The sequence below is a fragment of the Capricornis sumatraensis genome, chromosome 8 (assembly GCF_032405125.1).
Source record: "Capricornis sumatraensis isolate serow.1 chromosome 8, serow.2, whole genome shotgun sequence".
Lineage (NCBI taxonomy): Eukaryota > Metazoa > Chordata > Mammalia > Artiodactyla > Bovidae > Capricornis > Capricornis sumatraensis.
In genome coordinates, this window is record NC_091076.1 from 64259577 (window position 1) to 64276093 (window position 16517).

Here is a 16517-nt window from a genome sequence, read left to right on the forward strand (position 1 = left end):
CAGTGAATCATGGAATTGATCACGTCTTCTTTACATCAGTGCCTGGAAGGGTCAACGGTACAGCTCCCCACTAGCAAATGCCAACACTTTACAAGCACACATTTTTGCACACAACTTCCTTCCTGGCTTTAACATTTCCTGCCTTCATTTTCCCTATCCATTTATTAAAAAAATTTAAACCAGTTATTAAAATAATGAGGTATAAAAATGCTTATCTTGTTTGAAAATAAAGGTAAGGTTCAAAAAGTATAAAAGAAAAGATACAAAGTCCCACTAATCGTTACGTTAGAACACAAAGAGATAAAGGACATATACTATATGATATCACTTACACATGGAATCTAAAAAATATGAATGAATATATATACAACACAGACCCAAAGACATAGAAAACAAACTTATGGTTACCAGAGGAAAGAGGGAGGGGGGATGGACAAATTAGAGGAGCATGAAACTAACAGATACAAACCACTGATACTACATAAAACAGTTAAGTAACAAGGATTTACTGAATAGCACAGGGAAGTATACCCAGTGTCATGTAATAACCTGAAGTGGAATATAATGTGTAAAAAAACCAAGAACAAAACGAATCACTATGCTGTCTACCTGGAACTATCACGATACTGTAAAATGAGCTGTATTTTTCTTTTCTGGCTGAACTGTGCATTCGGGATCTTGGCTCCCCGACAAGGGACTGAACCCACGTTCGCTGCACTGGGAGTTTAAAGTCAGCCACTGGACCACCAGGGAAGCCCCCGATCAACTGTATTTCAGTTAAACAAACAGAGAACAAGGACACAGTCCTGACCTTAAGGGGCTGAGAAGCTAGTGGGAAAGAAATAAGAAGACACAATTAACAAGAAGCATGGAAGTGCCTCCCTGACCAGAACATGCTATGGACACACACAGGAAGGGGGCACCTCATGTAGACTGAGGGCCTCTTGGGATGATTTCTGGGGAAAATGATGCAGAGTCCAGAGGGAAAAGCGATCTAGCAGAGAAAGACAGGCCAGGGCAGCCCAAGTGAGGGAAAAGACCTCACACACTGAGCTAAGGAGTTTAAACTTGACCCTGAAGACCATGGAGAGTCACTGCAGGATTTCAAATGGGATGTAAATGCCACAATCAGATTAGCATTTTAGAAAGACCTGTCTGATAGTGGTGTGTAGAACACATTGAGTGTGGATAAAAAAAATGAACCAGTAACTGCAGCTATGCAGTCAGAAGTGGTAAGGGCCTGAATGATTTACCACATTAAAAAAAAGAGGCTTCCATTTTTATTATGTCTTATCCCTATTGTTAATATATGAAAATGTGGTGAAGTTTTGCCAAACTCATTAAATTTAACCTCTCGAATTCAGTTTTTTGGAGGCATTTCTTATCATCAAATAAACAATTCTATCTCTTCTTTTCAAATATGCATACTTCAATTCTTATTGTATTGGCCACAATAGTATTTTTAAAAAATAGTTATCCAAACAGTATGATTTTAAGTTATAAATCGAAAAATGGTCCAAGGGAATAATATAAGAGATTTCGGAAATGATTCAAATGCTTTTGGAACTTAAATATTACAAACCAGAAGCAACGTAACAATGGCGAGGACCTGCGGCTGATGACAGGCAGGTTGCTGAGCGACATGGGGTCCTCCCACCCAGCAGCATAGCACAAAGAGAGCTGGTTGCTCTTAGAAATGGGGCACCTGGTTCAGTGTGGGGAAAGAAGGAAAGAAAATGGAACTGCACATTTATTCCAGCTGTGGAAGGAAGATAAATTTGACTATTGTGAAATAAAGGATATTATCTGAGACAAACTGAATTAGCATGAATATATAAAAATAGCTTTGCCCAGCAAAATATTAAAAAAGAAAAGGTGGAAGAAACAGAAGAGGCAAAAATTAACTGATATCATCTTATGCACATATGTGTGTGTGTGAATAAATCTATTACAAATATGAAATGATATGGTCAATAACAGTATTTCATTGAATATATGGCCAAACAGTCAAAAGAGAAAGAGATGATCAGCTTACACACAAAGGAAATAAAAATAGTAAATTATCATTTGAGACACTAGACAGTCCCTCGGGAAATGAAAGAAATTTAAAAAACACTTTCAGGGAATTGCTTACACGCTTTTCAAATTAAGAAATTGACAAAGCTAGAATATAATGTAAGGAAATGTATACTTTCATGCACTGCTGTCAACTAGCCTCTAAGCTACTTGGAAATCCATATAACACATGGAACAACAGCTATATGCAGGCATGCATGTACATGCGCAACCATGCACTCTGATTTCTTAAGTCCACTTGCAGAAGCTGTACCATCAAAACGGGAAACAGTCATCTGTTTAATGATATTCAGAGTAAAACTATTCGTAACGGGAAAAAATGAAAACAATTCAAGACCTAAAGAAAGTAAAATGGCGCAATGAGCCACAGAATAGCAACAAGATGTATCATGCGGTCTTCTGTCTGTTTTACTTAGGTCTAAAAACATTTTTTTTGCAGTATAGTTGATGCAGAATATTAGTTTCATCTATATAGCAGTGATTCACAATTTTAAAAGGCTATATTCATTTATAGCTACTATAAAATATTGCCTATGTTCCCTATGCTGTACCATATATCCTAGTAGCTTATTCATTTCCTGCATAGTGGTTTGTACCTATTAATCTGCTACTCCCTTGCTGCCCCTCCCTGCTTCCCTCCCCTCACTGGTAACCACTAGTTTATTCTCTATCTGTGCGTCTGCCTCTTTTCTGTGATATTCATTAGTTTGTTGTATTTTTTTTTTTTTGGATTCCACATATAAGTGACATTATTCTGTCTCAGTCTTCCTCTGACCTCTTTCACTCAGCATAATGCCCCTTCAGTCCACCCACATTGCTGCAGATGGTTAAATTCCACCCTTTTTTCGTGGCCAAGTAGTATTCCAACTTCTTTATCCATTCATCTGTTGATGGACACTTAGGTTGCTTCCATGCCTTAGCTGCTGTAAATAGTGCTGGTATGAACATTCAGGTGCATGTATCTTTTTAAATTAATATTAACATTTTTTTAAAAGGACACTAATGGGTTGGGAAGATCCCCTGGAGAAGGAAATGGCAACCCACTCCAGTACTCTTGCCTGGAAAATCCCATGGACTGAGAAACCTGGTAGGCTACAGCCCATGGGGTCGCACGGAGTCAGACACGACTGAGCCACTTCACTTTCACTGGGGAAAAAACTAGAACTGTAAAGGGAGAAACTCAAATCAATGCTTTGCAAAACAGTGACTTAAGGATATAGAGAATGTTTTCCTACACTCTCATTTAGGTACAACGGGCCTGGCGGCCAACCTGCTGCTATTCAACTAACAGCACAAATGTTATTAGTATCTCCTTCCTTTGTAACATAACTGGCTACAGTAGGGCCCTTCATCCTCCAATCAAAGGAACATAGAGTAAGCTTTATGCCTTAGGTTTTTTTCAAGGAAAGCAACTGCTGAATTGTCTCGTGCGCTTACCGTGAGTGTGGCAAGTGACATGAAGCCAATTAGGTTATTCCATACTTTATCGATGTCCTTTAGCAACTGCTGGAGTTTCTCACTGCACACCGCAGTGGCTTTTATCCCCAGCTCCACACGTTTCGTTACCCTGTACACCTCAACAACACCTGACAGGGTGAGAGAGGAAAGAGTTAGGTGCTGGAAGTGAAGAGAAAGAGATCAACGAGACACAGCAGCCTTACTGCTGGCTGACATCCTAGGTGAGACAGGGACTGCATCCGGACAGATGTGAGCCTAATATTCCTTGGGGTCAATCAACTTTTTGTTTGGCCTGCAACCCGCGGCATGTGGGATCTTAGTTCCTCGACCAGGGATTGAACCTGCGCCCCTGCACTGGAAGCATGGAGTCTTTTTATTTATTTATTTAATTTATTTAATTGGAGGCTAATTACTTTACAATATGGTAGTGGTTTTTGCCATACATTGACATGAATCAGCCATGGGTGTACATGTGTCCCCGATTCTGAACCCCTCTCCCACCTCATTCCCCATCCCATTCCTCAGGGTCATCCCAGTGCACCAGCCCTAAGCACCCTGTCTCATGCATTGAACCTGGACTGGCGATCTGTTTCACATATGATAATATACATGTTTCAATGCTATTCTCTCAAATCATCCCACCTCGCCTTCTCCCACAGAGTCCAAAAGTCTGTTCTTTACACGTGTGTCTCTTTTGCTATCTCACATATAGGATCATCGTTACCATCTTTCTAAATTCCATATATATGCATTAATATACAGTATTGCTGTTTTTCTTTCTGACTTACTCCACTCTGTATAATAAGCTCCAGTTTCATCCACCTCATTAGAACTGATTCAAATGCATTCTTTTTAATAGCTGAATATTCCATTGTGTATATGTACCACAGCTTTCTTATGCATTCATCTGCCGATGGACATCTAGGTTGGGAAGTGTGGAGTCTTAACCACTGGATCCCCAGGGAAGCCCAGGAGCTATCAGCTGTTAACACTGCAGTATAAACTCCCCGTAACAGTGCAGACTCTAGAGCTATACCACTTGGATTCAAGTCCAAGCTCTGCCACTTACTAGCTGTGTAACCTCAGGCAGGTAGCAAACCTCCCTGTACTTCAGTATCCTCAAATGTAACCCTGGGATAATAGTACCTTTTCAAAGGATGGTTGAAGACGTTAAACCGGTTAAAACTGTTGGCTTCGAACAGCAGACATTAACCAAATATTAGCTTTTTTTTTCTGGCGTCTTTATGAGTCCCTCTGGTATACTCACTGAAAATGGGAACACTAACAGTTTGAAAGACCGCAATGTCAGGATCACTATAACGCACAGGAACAGCCTGCTCTACTGCACTTCCCTCTGTTGCGGTTTCCAGATACAAATATATGAATTTTTTTTACAAACTGAAAAGTTTGTGGTAACTGTGCATCAAGCGGGTCTATAAGCACCATTTTCCTGACAGCATCTGTTCACGCTGCTTCTCTGTCACAGTTTGGTAATTCTCACAGTAGTTCAAACATTCCCATTATCATCATATTCGCTATGGTGATCTGTGGTCTATGATGCTACTGCTGTAGTTGTCTGGGGGCACCAAGAACCACGCAGCATGTGTCTGGCTGCTCCACTGACCTGCTCCACCCACCCATCTCCTCCTCAGGCCTCCCTATTCCCTGAGACACAACAATATTGAAATTTGGTCAATTAACAACCCAACGACAGCCTCTAAGTGTTCAAGACAAAGAGGAATCTTATCCAAAAACTAGAAATGATTAAGCTTAGTGAGGAAGGCATGTAGAAAGACAAGACAGGCCAGAAGCTAGGTCTCTTGTGCCAGCTAACCAACTTTCGAAACAAGGGAAAAGTTCTTGAAAGAAATCAAAAGGGCTACTCTAGGGAACACACGAATGATAAGAAAGCAAAACAGTCTTATATTGCTGATACACAGAAAGTCTGAGTGCTCTGGAGAGATGATCGTACCAGCCACAACACTCCCTCATCCTGAGCAAGGCCCTGACTCTCTTCAGTTCTATGAGGGCTGAGACGTAAGGAACCTGCAGAAGAAAGCCTGAAGCCAGCAGAAGTTGCTCATGAAGGTTAAAGAAAGAAGCCATCTCCATAACATCTCTCTAACATCAAGGGGCAAGCTGAAGCAGCAAGTGTTGATACAGAAGCTGCAGCAAGTTACCCAGGAGATATAGCTCAGATAATTAACGAAGGTGGCTACACTAACCAACAGATTTTCAATGTAGATGAAACCGCTTTCTTATTGAAAGAAGATGCTGTCCAGGAACTTTCATAGCTAGAGAGGAGAAGTCAATGCCTGCCTTCAAAGCTTTCAGTGGCAGGCTGACTGTCTTGTTAGGAGCTAATGCAGCTGGGGACTTTAAGCTGAAGCCAACGCTCGTTTACTGTTTCAGAAATCCTAGGGCCCTGAAGAATTATGCTACATCTACTTTGCCTGTGCTCTCTCTATAAGTGGAACAACAAAGCCTGGATGATAACACATCTGTTCACAACATGGTTTACAGCATATTTTAAGCTCACTGTTGAGGCCTACTGCTCAGAAAAAGAAAAAAAAAAGATGAAAATATGACAGCTCAATGACAATGCATCTGGTCATCTAAGACCTCTGACAAAGATATACAACAAGATTAATGTTTTCATGCCTGCTAATAACAGAACATCCATTCTGCAGCCCATGGGTCAAGTAATAATTTCATTTTCAAGTCTTAGTCTTTAGGAAATATATTTTAAGGGGCTATAGCTGCCACAGATGGTAATTCCTCTGGTAGATCTGGGGAAAATAAATTGCAAACCTCCTGGAAAGGATTCACCATTCTAGATGTCATTAAGAACATCTAGGATTCATGGGAAGAGGTCACAATATCAACAAGAGGAATTTGAAGTTGATTCCAACCTTCATGGCTGACTTTGAGGGGTTCAAGACTTCAGTGGAGGAAGTAACCCTAGACACAATGGGAATAGCAAGGGAATTAGAAGTAGAAGTAGACCCTTAAGATGGGACTAATTTGCTACAATCTCATGATAAATCTTTAACAATGAGCAAAGAAACTGGTTTCTTGGGGTGGAATCCACTTCTGGTGATGACTGTTAAAATGACAGCAAAGAACTTAGAATATTACATAAACTTAGCTGATAAAGCAGCGCAGATTTCAAGAAGATTGACACCAATTCTGAAAAAAAGTTCTCCTGTGGGTAAAATGCTATCAAACAGCATTGCATACTATATAGAGAAATTGTTCATCGATGAAAGAGTCCATCGGTAAAACAAACTTCATTGTCTTATTTTAAGAAATGGCCACAGCCACCCCAACCTTCAGCAACTACCACCCTGATCTGCCAGCAGCCATCAACATCAAGGCAAGAGCCTCCACCAGTAGGAAGATTATGACTTGCTAAAGACTCAGATGGATGATGGCTAGCCTTTTTTAATCAATATTTTTAATTTAAGTTTTTTTCAGACATTTTGCACACTTAATGGACTACAGTAATAAGGTAAACATAACTTTCCTATGAACTGGGAAACCAAAATATTCATGCAACTCGCTTCATTGAGCTATAAGCTTTACTGCAGTGGTCTGGAATCAAAACTTCAATGTCTCCCAGTGAAGTGAAAGTCGCTCAGTTGTGTCCAGTTCTTTGTAACCCCATGGACTTTACAATCTGTGGAATTCTCCAGGCCAGAATACTGGAGTGGGTAGCCATTCCCTTCTCCAGGGGAATCTTCCCAACCTAAGGATCAAACCCAGGTCTCCCACATTACAGGTGGATTTTTTTTTACCAGCTGAGCCACAAGGGAAGCCCAAGATTCCTGGAGTGGGTAACCTGCCCCTTCTCCAGGAGATCTTCCTGACCCAGGAATCAAACTGGAGTCTCCTGCATTGCAGGCCAATTCTTTACCAACTCAGCTATCAGGGAAGCCCCAGTATCTCCCAGGTCTGCCTGTAAATAAGAAATATTTCACTCCTCTGAATGCCCAAGATTTACAAAGTCTGTGGCTTCATGTTGTCTTTTATACACTTAACAGGACACAGAATGGTTCTTTCCCTGTGGTCTCTGAATTATGGCTGAATTCTTCCAGCAAGGATGAGAGATGCCAAGGTCTCCAAAGACTAAGGACAGCTGCCAGGCATAACCCAACCCCTCCCCCAGCCTGTTCCAGAGCGAACTGGAAGAATGCCACGGGGTCTTCAGTGGCACACGCTCAGCCTACATACAGCACTGCAGCTTGTCCTTCCTTCCCCAGGGGAAGGTTAGGAATTGCTGCCCAATCTGAGCCAAGTGAGGGGGCTTCTGAGTCAATCTTTCATACTAGGAAACTACTAGAGGGAAAGATAGGCACCCTATGAGCTGGTGAGCATTTGTTTATGAGGCAGAATTATGCCTGTCTGAGCAGGAAAGAGGAACAAGAGCAGGAGGCAGGAACAAGGAGAGCTCACAGCCCTCAGACCCTCTCACCCAGAGAGTGCACGCGAGTGCCCACTGTGCGCCCAGCGCTAGGCGAGGCGCTGGGAACCCAGCCGCAAGCACATCACACCCAAATCTCTCCCTTCTTGGAGGCGGATTTCAGTGGAGACAGACAGATAATAGATACAAATAACAGAAAGTGAAATATTTAAGATAGTAAATGTGACAGGGCTAGGGAGAAAATCAAGCAGGGAGACGGACAGCAAGTGACAGGGTGGGGAGAGGGAACATGGCTTTGAGTGAGGGGCGAGAAGACCTCACTTAGAAGGTGACATCTGAGTAAAGGTCTGAAGAAGATTAGGGCGAGACCAGTGCCTGTGGTTCTGGCTACAGGCAAACCCTGAGCAGAAGAGGACCACTGAGAAGGACAGGGACTGAGATTTCACGTTAGACTGGGATGTGTGAGAGCTGAAGGCGGCCAGGAAGTTAAAGAATCTGGGAGGTTGGTAAGGGGTAGAAAGGCAGAATTCAACAGAGCATGGTAAGAACTGATTGGGGACCCAATAACTTAATTTTCTTTTTTAAACCAATGATTTAATGTTAATGCCTCATCTAGTTCAGAGTCTTTGATAAACCAGTAACATGTGATTTTACATTGTCTATAACAAGGACTGAGAAACCTGGCCACAGAGACCTTAAGTCAAATAGTTGTTTCTGGGTATGATTTAAGCGTCTTATCTATAAAAGCAGAAGCTACTTAGTAAAGTCCTGTGAGGCTTAGAGAGATCTAGATTAAACTACTTGACATAGGGACAACTGAAAAGCCTCCAAAGTGTCATGATTTTGAAGAAGTATAATATGAGAGCACATACCTAATAAGTATTCCATCCCTTGAGCCGACTGAATCACTTCTGTGCATACAGAGCTACTACTGATTCCATTTAAGGTATCATTGGCCTTCTTAATGACCTACAAAGAAATGAAATCACATCACCTTACATAATCAGGAAAAGTCATTACAAAGCAGTTTACTATTAGTAGAAAACCCAGCGGAAAGCTGGAAGGTGTGAAAATGCATGACTGATTGATGTATGTAGATGACTGTGCTGAAATAAATCTGAGAATTTAATTTTGACATTGATGAACCAAGCCTCCATTTTTTTGAAAGTGGAAAGACAAAGGTTCTTCAGCTTAAATATTATTTTAACTTGGGCAGAGATAATGATATCATTTTGTTACACATTAAACTCAGTGACAGAAGAGGGCACTGTAAGTCAAGTGAGTGGGGTCTGCTGCAATAGGTGGGGAAGAAGCCTCACTGAAGACGTGTAACTTTCCACACAGGTCCTCCTAGTGCAAGGCCACCGAGGCAGAGCTCGCCCCAAGTCCATCCAAAGCAATCAAGAAGGCGAGATGATGCAAGAGGCATATGCGGGCATGTGAACGCAGCCAAGTGAGAGACTCACCTCCAGAGCGCTCCCCAGACACCGCTGCCACTCGTACGCATACCGCTCGTTCTCCTGCGAAAGTCACCAAAAGAGCTGGGTCAGGTGGGCAAGCCGGGGATCCCACCTGGGACTTCCGTCAGTTCAGAGTCCTGAAGACTTACTTTTATGTCTATGAAACTCACTAATCCAAGCACAGTTGATCTTCTGAACCCACTAATGATGACTTTTATTGATAGTGCCTGATAACTATAACCTCTGAACACACGACTTGTGAACTGGAGGGAAATGGTTTTTAGTAGATTCCCTTTGCAAACGTTGCCTCATTTGTTCCATTAACAGTGGAAGCTTCTTTAAAGGTACGCACCACGTAGGTGTCTAGCACGAGCGCTAGGATCAAACCACAGCTTCCTGCTCCAGTCAGGAAGCTGTGTGTGCGAGTGAGCGCGCGTCTGACAGGACGGGGAGGAGGATGCTAAGAGTGTTGGCTGGAGGGGGCAGCAGCGTGGGGCGAACGTTAACCGTGAGGGGATCCAGCACATCTGTCCTCTCTCTTTTCTTCTTAAAGACTTTTTTCTTTAATGTGGGCCAATTTTTAAAGTAGCTACAATACTGCTTCTGATTTTTTCTTTCTTTTTTTTAATGTCTTGTTTTTTTGGCCATGAGGCATGTGGAATCTTAGCTCCTTGACCAGCAACTGAATCCATATATATCCCCTGCACTGGAAGGTGAAGTCCTAACCACTGGGCTTCCAGGGAAGTCCCCCACGCTCCCCAACCCCGCCCCAGCACCGCCTTTTGAGGTTTTACCACTAAGATGAAAAAGTCCACATGCTCAAAAAGAAGTCCCTGAAGAAACACTTCCCTCCTTGTGAGGTCTCAGGAATAATTCCGCTTTTAGGGTCACTAACTGCTCTCAGTGATGTCCCATCTAGGAGGGAATCTTCATCCGGGGCTAAGGTCACCGTGCTCTCCCTTATTTAATGACACATCTCATGCCCGGTGCCTTGGGATGGTCTGCCCCCCGTTCCCCAGGTGACCGAGGCCAGCACTTTGTCTCGGGGCCCCGGGGACGCGGAGCCCGCTCACCTCCACCTCTCCCGTCAGGTCTTTGTACTTGTCGCGGATGACGGGCAGGGCAGGCTTCTCGCTCAGCGTGTTGGAGCGGTCCCTGAAAGGCTGCTCCAAAGCCGGGGAAGGAGAAGAGCGGCTTATTTCTTTATCACCAAGGCTCAGGCTCCTCTTGTGCGATCCTGGGGGAGATGGATGGCACAAAGGTGCTGATTACTCAGCTTAATCCAAGCAGAGGCTCTTCCTTGCTCACACGACCCTCTTCTCTAGATGCTGGCATCAGGAGGTGGTCAGAATCACACTTCTCATTTGGCCTGTCTGGCAAGCGATACGTTGAACACTTTCCCTTGTTCTCTCATGCCTGAGTCCCCTGCCTTTAATTTTCTCCATTACGCTGCTTTAATCTGTCACAATACTTCCATAACTCTGAGTGTGGGATCACTGGAGTCTGGAGGACTAGGGTCTTTCTAAGTATCAGTGTGCAAGAGTGTGGCTGCTTTTTCAGTCATCACTTAGGGATTGGTACTGACTTCCTCTATCCTTCTCAATGAACAGAAATCAATGAGCCCTTCTGTCAGGGTGGTTTTAAAACCAAAGGGGCAAACTCAAATGCCTTCAGAGAGCAGGCGGGCAAAGGAAATGACTGAAGCAGGTCAGCTGGAGAGGAACGTGGCGGGAACCATGACACAGGGCAGACCTCACATCATCTGCCGTAGGGGATGATGCTGCTCCGCCCCATGACACAGGGCAGACCCCACATCATCTGCTGCCAGGGATGATGCTGCTCTGCCCCATGACACAGGGCAGACCCCACATCATCTGCTGCCGAGGATGCTGCTGCTCCGCTCCAGGACACAGGGCAGACCTCACATCATCTGCCGCAGGGGATGATGCTGCTCCGCTCCAGCTCATCATCAAGAGGTGGGAACGCAGGCCTAGGGCTGCCAGATACTATGCCTTTCCAAGAAAAGCTAGAAATCCAGGTTGTGAGGTGTCATGGTTTTTATGCATCGGCAACTGCTTCACACACTAGAAATCCTTCAGCGTGGGTCAATCAAAACAGGTCTGCAGACCAGACCCAGATCCACAGGTACTACATGGCACCTCAGGATGAAAAGACATACTCTGCAGCCAGGGGTCAAGAGCAGAACTCCCTGGCCCACAAGGGGGTCAAACCATTTCTCTGGCTCTTCTAACACAGCACACTTCTCCCCAAAACAAGCCAACAAACTGACCATGCGCTGCACTTAATTTTAACCCCCACAGCTGTCATCTGATGAATACTGGTTTAATTTCAGTTCAGTCTCAGGGAAACCCTCTTTTATAGCCTGTTGTCACAGACTCTGATTTTAAACATTTGGGAAATGTATTTCCTGCTAACCCAGGGACCAACTTCTTATTCTAAGAAAGAACGAACACTTAAACGCAGTGGAAGAAACCAGGATGTAAAATCTGTGTTGAAAGCTACTCACCCTGAACAGAAAGGTCAAAGGTTGCTAGCTCATTTTTGATCATTTCTTCGCTTGATTTCATTTTGCCTTGTGAATTGGCCACTAAAAAGTCAAATTTGCTGATTTTGGGCTTCTCACTCTGAAACTCTCCGAAGTCATCTGTGCATTCCTTGGGGGTGTCGTGAGAAGCACTGCTGGAGGCCGGGCTCAGGCACACGGCCTCTTGGCTCCGCTCGCCTACAGGCAGGTCTTGTCTGGTGAAATCCCTGAAGTCCCCGCTTTCATATTCCTTTGGCTCACTGGCCTGCGGGATCACGTCCTTAAAATTGGCGAAAGCTGGGAAAGTGGTCTCTGGAAGAGGATCCTCACTGGCGAAGGTTGTGACTTTGGAGAGAGATGTCACGGTGAGGTTTTCGGAACTGCCGAACGAAGTCTCTTTCTTTTGAAGAACTGAGGCAGCTGCGGAGGCTCCGCTTCCTGCTGAGAGGACAAATGGGGACAGTTTTCTGCCCTGAGAGGCATCATCCCTGTCTGACCAGTCATAGCTCGTAAGTGTGCTCACTGCAAAATTGCTACTGTAGGTTCCAAAAGCAGCATATTTTAAGTCCTCTATATCTGAAAGGGAAATAAGACCCCACAATTAGAGGCAAGCTCACCAGGTAGGCAAAATGCCCTAAACTCTGCAGAAGCAAAATGTCTAGCGTCTTTGATTAGTTCCATGCGATATTGGAATTGACTAAATTTAGAGCTTGTACTAAAATTAAAGGAGCTGGGCTGTAAAATCTGATCTTTAAAAACCCACATCAGCCTTGAGCTGGCATTTATATTTAGTAACAAAGAGTCCTTTTCTTCCGGTATGACAGTTCCTAAAAAAAAAAAGACAGGATGATATACATCCACCAATGTATATACTGTTTGATAGAAGGATAGGGTCATTTAATAAAATGTCTATTCACTTGTAAACTTGAAAATGTATTTACAATATTCCCTGCCCCAAACAAGACTCTTACGTTTCGACTTCATTGGAACATGTTCATTTACAACATGCTCATATGAAATGTATATGACATACTAATTAAAAATCGACTATCTTGAAACTAAACGAAAAAAAATGTTATAGCTAACTTTTAACCAATTACTAGGTGTTTCTGTCTAGGCAAGGCCAAATATGAGATTTTAATTAAGTAGTTACTTACCCAGTTGTTATTTTGGTCACTATGGACGTCATACTGCTGTGATGGGAGTATGAGGGGAAAAAAAAAAATCAATCTAAGCTAACTTTAGCCTCTAAACAAATAGAATCAAAGGTCTGGGTCCTCCTGGGCTCTTGTTTCTCTTTCAACTACGTGTAACCTCCTCATAAAAAAGAAGAAGAAAGAAACGCTGGGGAGGAAGACTCATTTTACACGCTTAATATATATTTAAAGAATTTAAGAGGTGGCACCAAACAGCAAAAAGAATATAGATTTTTAATTCAGACAGACCTGCCTTCAACTCCCACCTGCGCAACCTACCACTTGTGTGACACTAGGTGAGCTATTTAATATCTCAACTTTGGCTTGCTTCTATGTTAAAAAAAAAAGAGCAGGCACTTGGAAGGGCTGTGTTGTGACATTAACGATAGTGTGTGTAAAGGGGCCAGCCCAGAGTCTAGTGAGCAGCACAGCAATGATTGTACAGCACAGTTGCCACCAGCCTCAATGTGAAATTTAGCTGCCTGCCTTAGGGCTTAAAATGGAATTGTTTCCAAGTAAAATGTGCAAAGGCAACCCCTCACTTTGGTGGTCTCAGTAGAGAAAATTTCTTGCCCATTTTCTTGAAGCCAGATCAGCTGGGGCTGAGTCATACTGGCGTGGAGAAGCCACCTTCCAGCACCATGGTCCATTGAATCTGGCCAAGATGCATTTGGTCTCATTTTGGTCACTGTCTACCAGGTAAGAAAGCCAAATGCAAGACTCCCTCTCCGACAACCAAAAGAAGGGCTTACGAGGAAAATGCTCGAAAAGTTCTGTGACCGAGATTCTCACAACTCAGTTAAAAGGTGAGCCAACACTGGGTCTCCTCGTTTCTCTTACACAGCGATGCCGCCTGGCTTATGAGAGGGAAGCCATTCCTGACACTGCTCCCCTAATAGTGCACCCCAAGTTTCTCTCAATCCCATTAGGAAAAGGGCACTAACAATATAAACAGGAGGGGAAAAAAGAGATTTAGGTGAAAACATACAGCTTAGAATGAATGAAACAAGACTTTAGACAGAATGCCTTCTTAGTCTCCGGCTGTAGTGTTTGTTCTCCCCACTATTTAAAGGGATCAGAGGGTTCCCTGACTCAGATTAAGTGAAATTCAATCAAAAGGCAGATTCAGTTTAACACAAGATGAGTGAGTCTGCAAAGGGTTCATTCAGAAGAATGTGTCACAACATGAACTTTCTATGATGAGATCCCACCAGAAAGCTCTTTGAAGAAGCGATGTTATGACCTACCCCTAGAATCTCATCTACTAAATTGGTAGCAATTTTCATGGAGGCCAAAGATAAACTTAATAAAAAGTTAAGCTCTTGTTCAACCACAACTAAGTTGCTATGGTAATAAAAAAGATCCTTTTGTGCAATCATGCAACAAGAAAACACAAGTTTAAAAAAAACAACAACCAGAAATGATTGTAATATAATCAGGTAAAAGGCATTATAAACACTAAGGGAACACCTTAGTTGAAGAGCTTTCAAGTATTTTGTGTAATACTTTAGGTCTTCAACAAATCTTATTTTTACTATGAATGATAAACACAACATTTTGCCTTTTGGAACAACTCACAGAAATGACCAAACAAAAGACTAAAATGGAAATATTCTGTATTCTAAAACATAATGAAGAGTAATTATACAGGATATATGAAAGTTAAACCTCAAGGCTGATTTTTGAATTTTACTTTTGCTTATTTACTGGCTAGACAGTGTAAAAGAAGAAAGTTACTAGAGTGCAATTCATTTGGACACAAAAGGAAGCACTGCTATTATATAAGGAACATAAGAACACTGTATTCCTAAACCATAGCACTTTATAAGCAATGTAAAAATGAGCTGTATTTCCTGGCATGGTGAATATTAGTAAACCATTTTTTTTTTGGTGTGGTAAATCAGTTCACTAAGCGTAGGTTAAACCAAGAAAATTCTTCATTTCCCATATTAACAGTTCTGTTTTCTAAGCAATCAAATGAGATGTATTATTGTATGTTGGTCTTAAAAATATTAAAGATTCTGTAAAACCCACAACATGAGTGATGGAAAAATAACATGGAATAACCCACATTTTATATTGTAACACTGAAGTTACTGGAGGTGAGTTTTCAATTTGACAGCTGAATTCTGAAGGAGAAAAAGGAAAAGAAAACAGAATGGATGCAATAAAAGGAATAGAGAATCATTACTGCGTTTCCAGTTCTACTGGACAACTCTTGGGCTGTGCTGGATTGAACTGCAATTGCACACACATAATGCACCAAATTGTGTGCTTTAATATACTTATTTGTTTGCAACCAGCAATGTCCTATTACCAAGCCAGAGGAATAAACTGCACAATCTGCTTTCCATCATGGGTCTCAAATCAAGACGTGGCTTTCCTCCTTATGCTGGCAAGTAACCCCATCAGTCTCTCCCATAACCTCTATTCAAATCCCATCTGAACGGATGTTGTACCTGAGGACAAGGAATTTCTTGGAACAAAGAATGTGAGCTGCCACTACAGGACACAGAAGGCCACACTGATTTCCATGGATCTTTCCTAAAGCTGTAAGCATGTGCCCAGGTGATTAAGAGTTACTAGCTTTTGAGAAAAGCATTTAGAAAAAGAAAAAAGAAAAGAGATACATGTGCAAATTCCACCAATCCTCAGTGTTTAACAGAGCAATAAAAATGTTCATTGGGGTAAGGAATTTCCAATACTGATTTAGTCCAAACTCCGTTTTAGCAAAGCAAGTCATGAAATATTTATACACTTAAACTTCTGTCCATTTCTGGTCTTACTCTTCCTTCTGAGATCAGCCATGTTCACAGCCTCTGTTAACTGTAGAGCCTGGTTTGACTGTATTGTCTTAAGGATCAAACACCCAGACGGTGTTGTTAAAGAAAACAGGAATGAAAGTGATCACAGTGTAAGCATGACAGGCCATAAAATGCTTCTGTATAATCGCCTTCTGGTATTTTCTAACCTGCATAGAAACCTACCATTCTTCATTTGTATGGACCCTTGTAAATCTAAGGTTTAAGTGCCGTCAGGCTATCAGTAAGCACCTGCAGGTTTCTGGGCCAGTGTTTTAAGTTCAATTAAAAAAAAAAAGGTAATCCTCTAGATATTTTTAGTTGGAGGAGGCAAAAGGCCATGGAATAGTGCCAAGACATACAGTGGGGCATGGTCATCATTAAAAAATCTCATTAAAAAAACATTAAATGAGCACAGAAGATGGCAATTACAACTGGAGCCTTTTGGCCACGCAAGGGAGTGGGCAGCGACCAGGAGAACCTCCTATGTATATCACCCCATATACAGTGACCCTATACAGCCAACATTTTCCAAAACAACTTATGAAAAGCATTCGA

At 42.4% G+C, this 16517-nt stretch overlaps 1 protein-coding gene across 1 annotated transcript in view; it reads right to left on the reverse strand.

Moving 5' to 3' along the window:
- Positions 1-16517, reverse strand: part of SYNRG (synergin gamma) — an 87499-nt gene that overhangs the window by 15789 nt on the left and 55193 nt on the right. The window contains exons 16-20 of the mRNA XM_068977413.1: positions 11945-12538; positions 10491-10654; positions 9424-9477; positions 8830-8926; positions 3514-3662 (exon numbers count right to left, since the gene is read on the reverse strand). Coding sequence (XP_068833514.1) covers positions 3514-3662; positions 8830-8926; positions 9424-9477; positions 10491-10654; positions 11945-12538 — 1058 coding nt within the window. The remainder of the gene's footprint in view (positions 1-3513; positions 3663-8829; positions 8927-9423; positions 9478-10490; positions 10655-11944; positions 12539-16517) is intronic.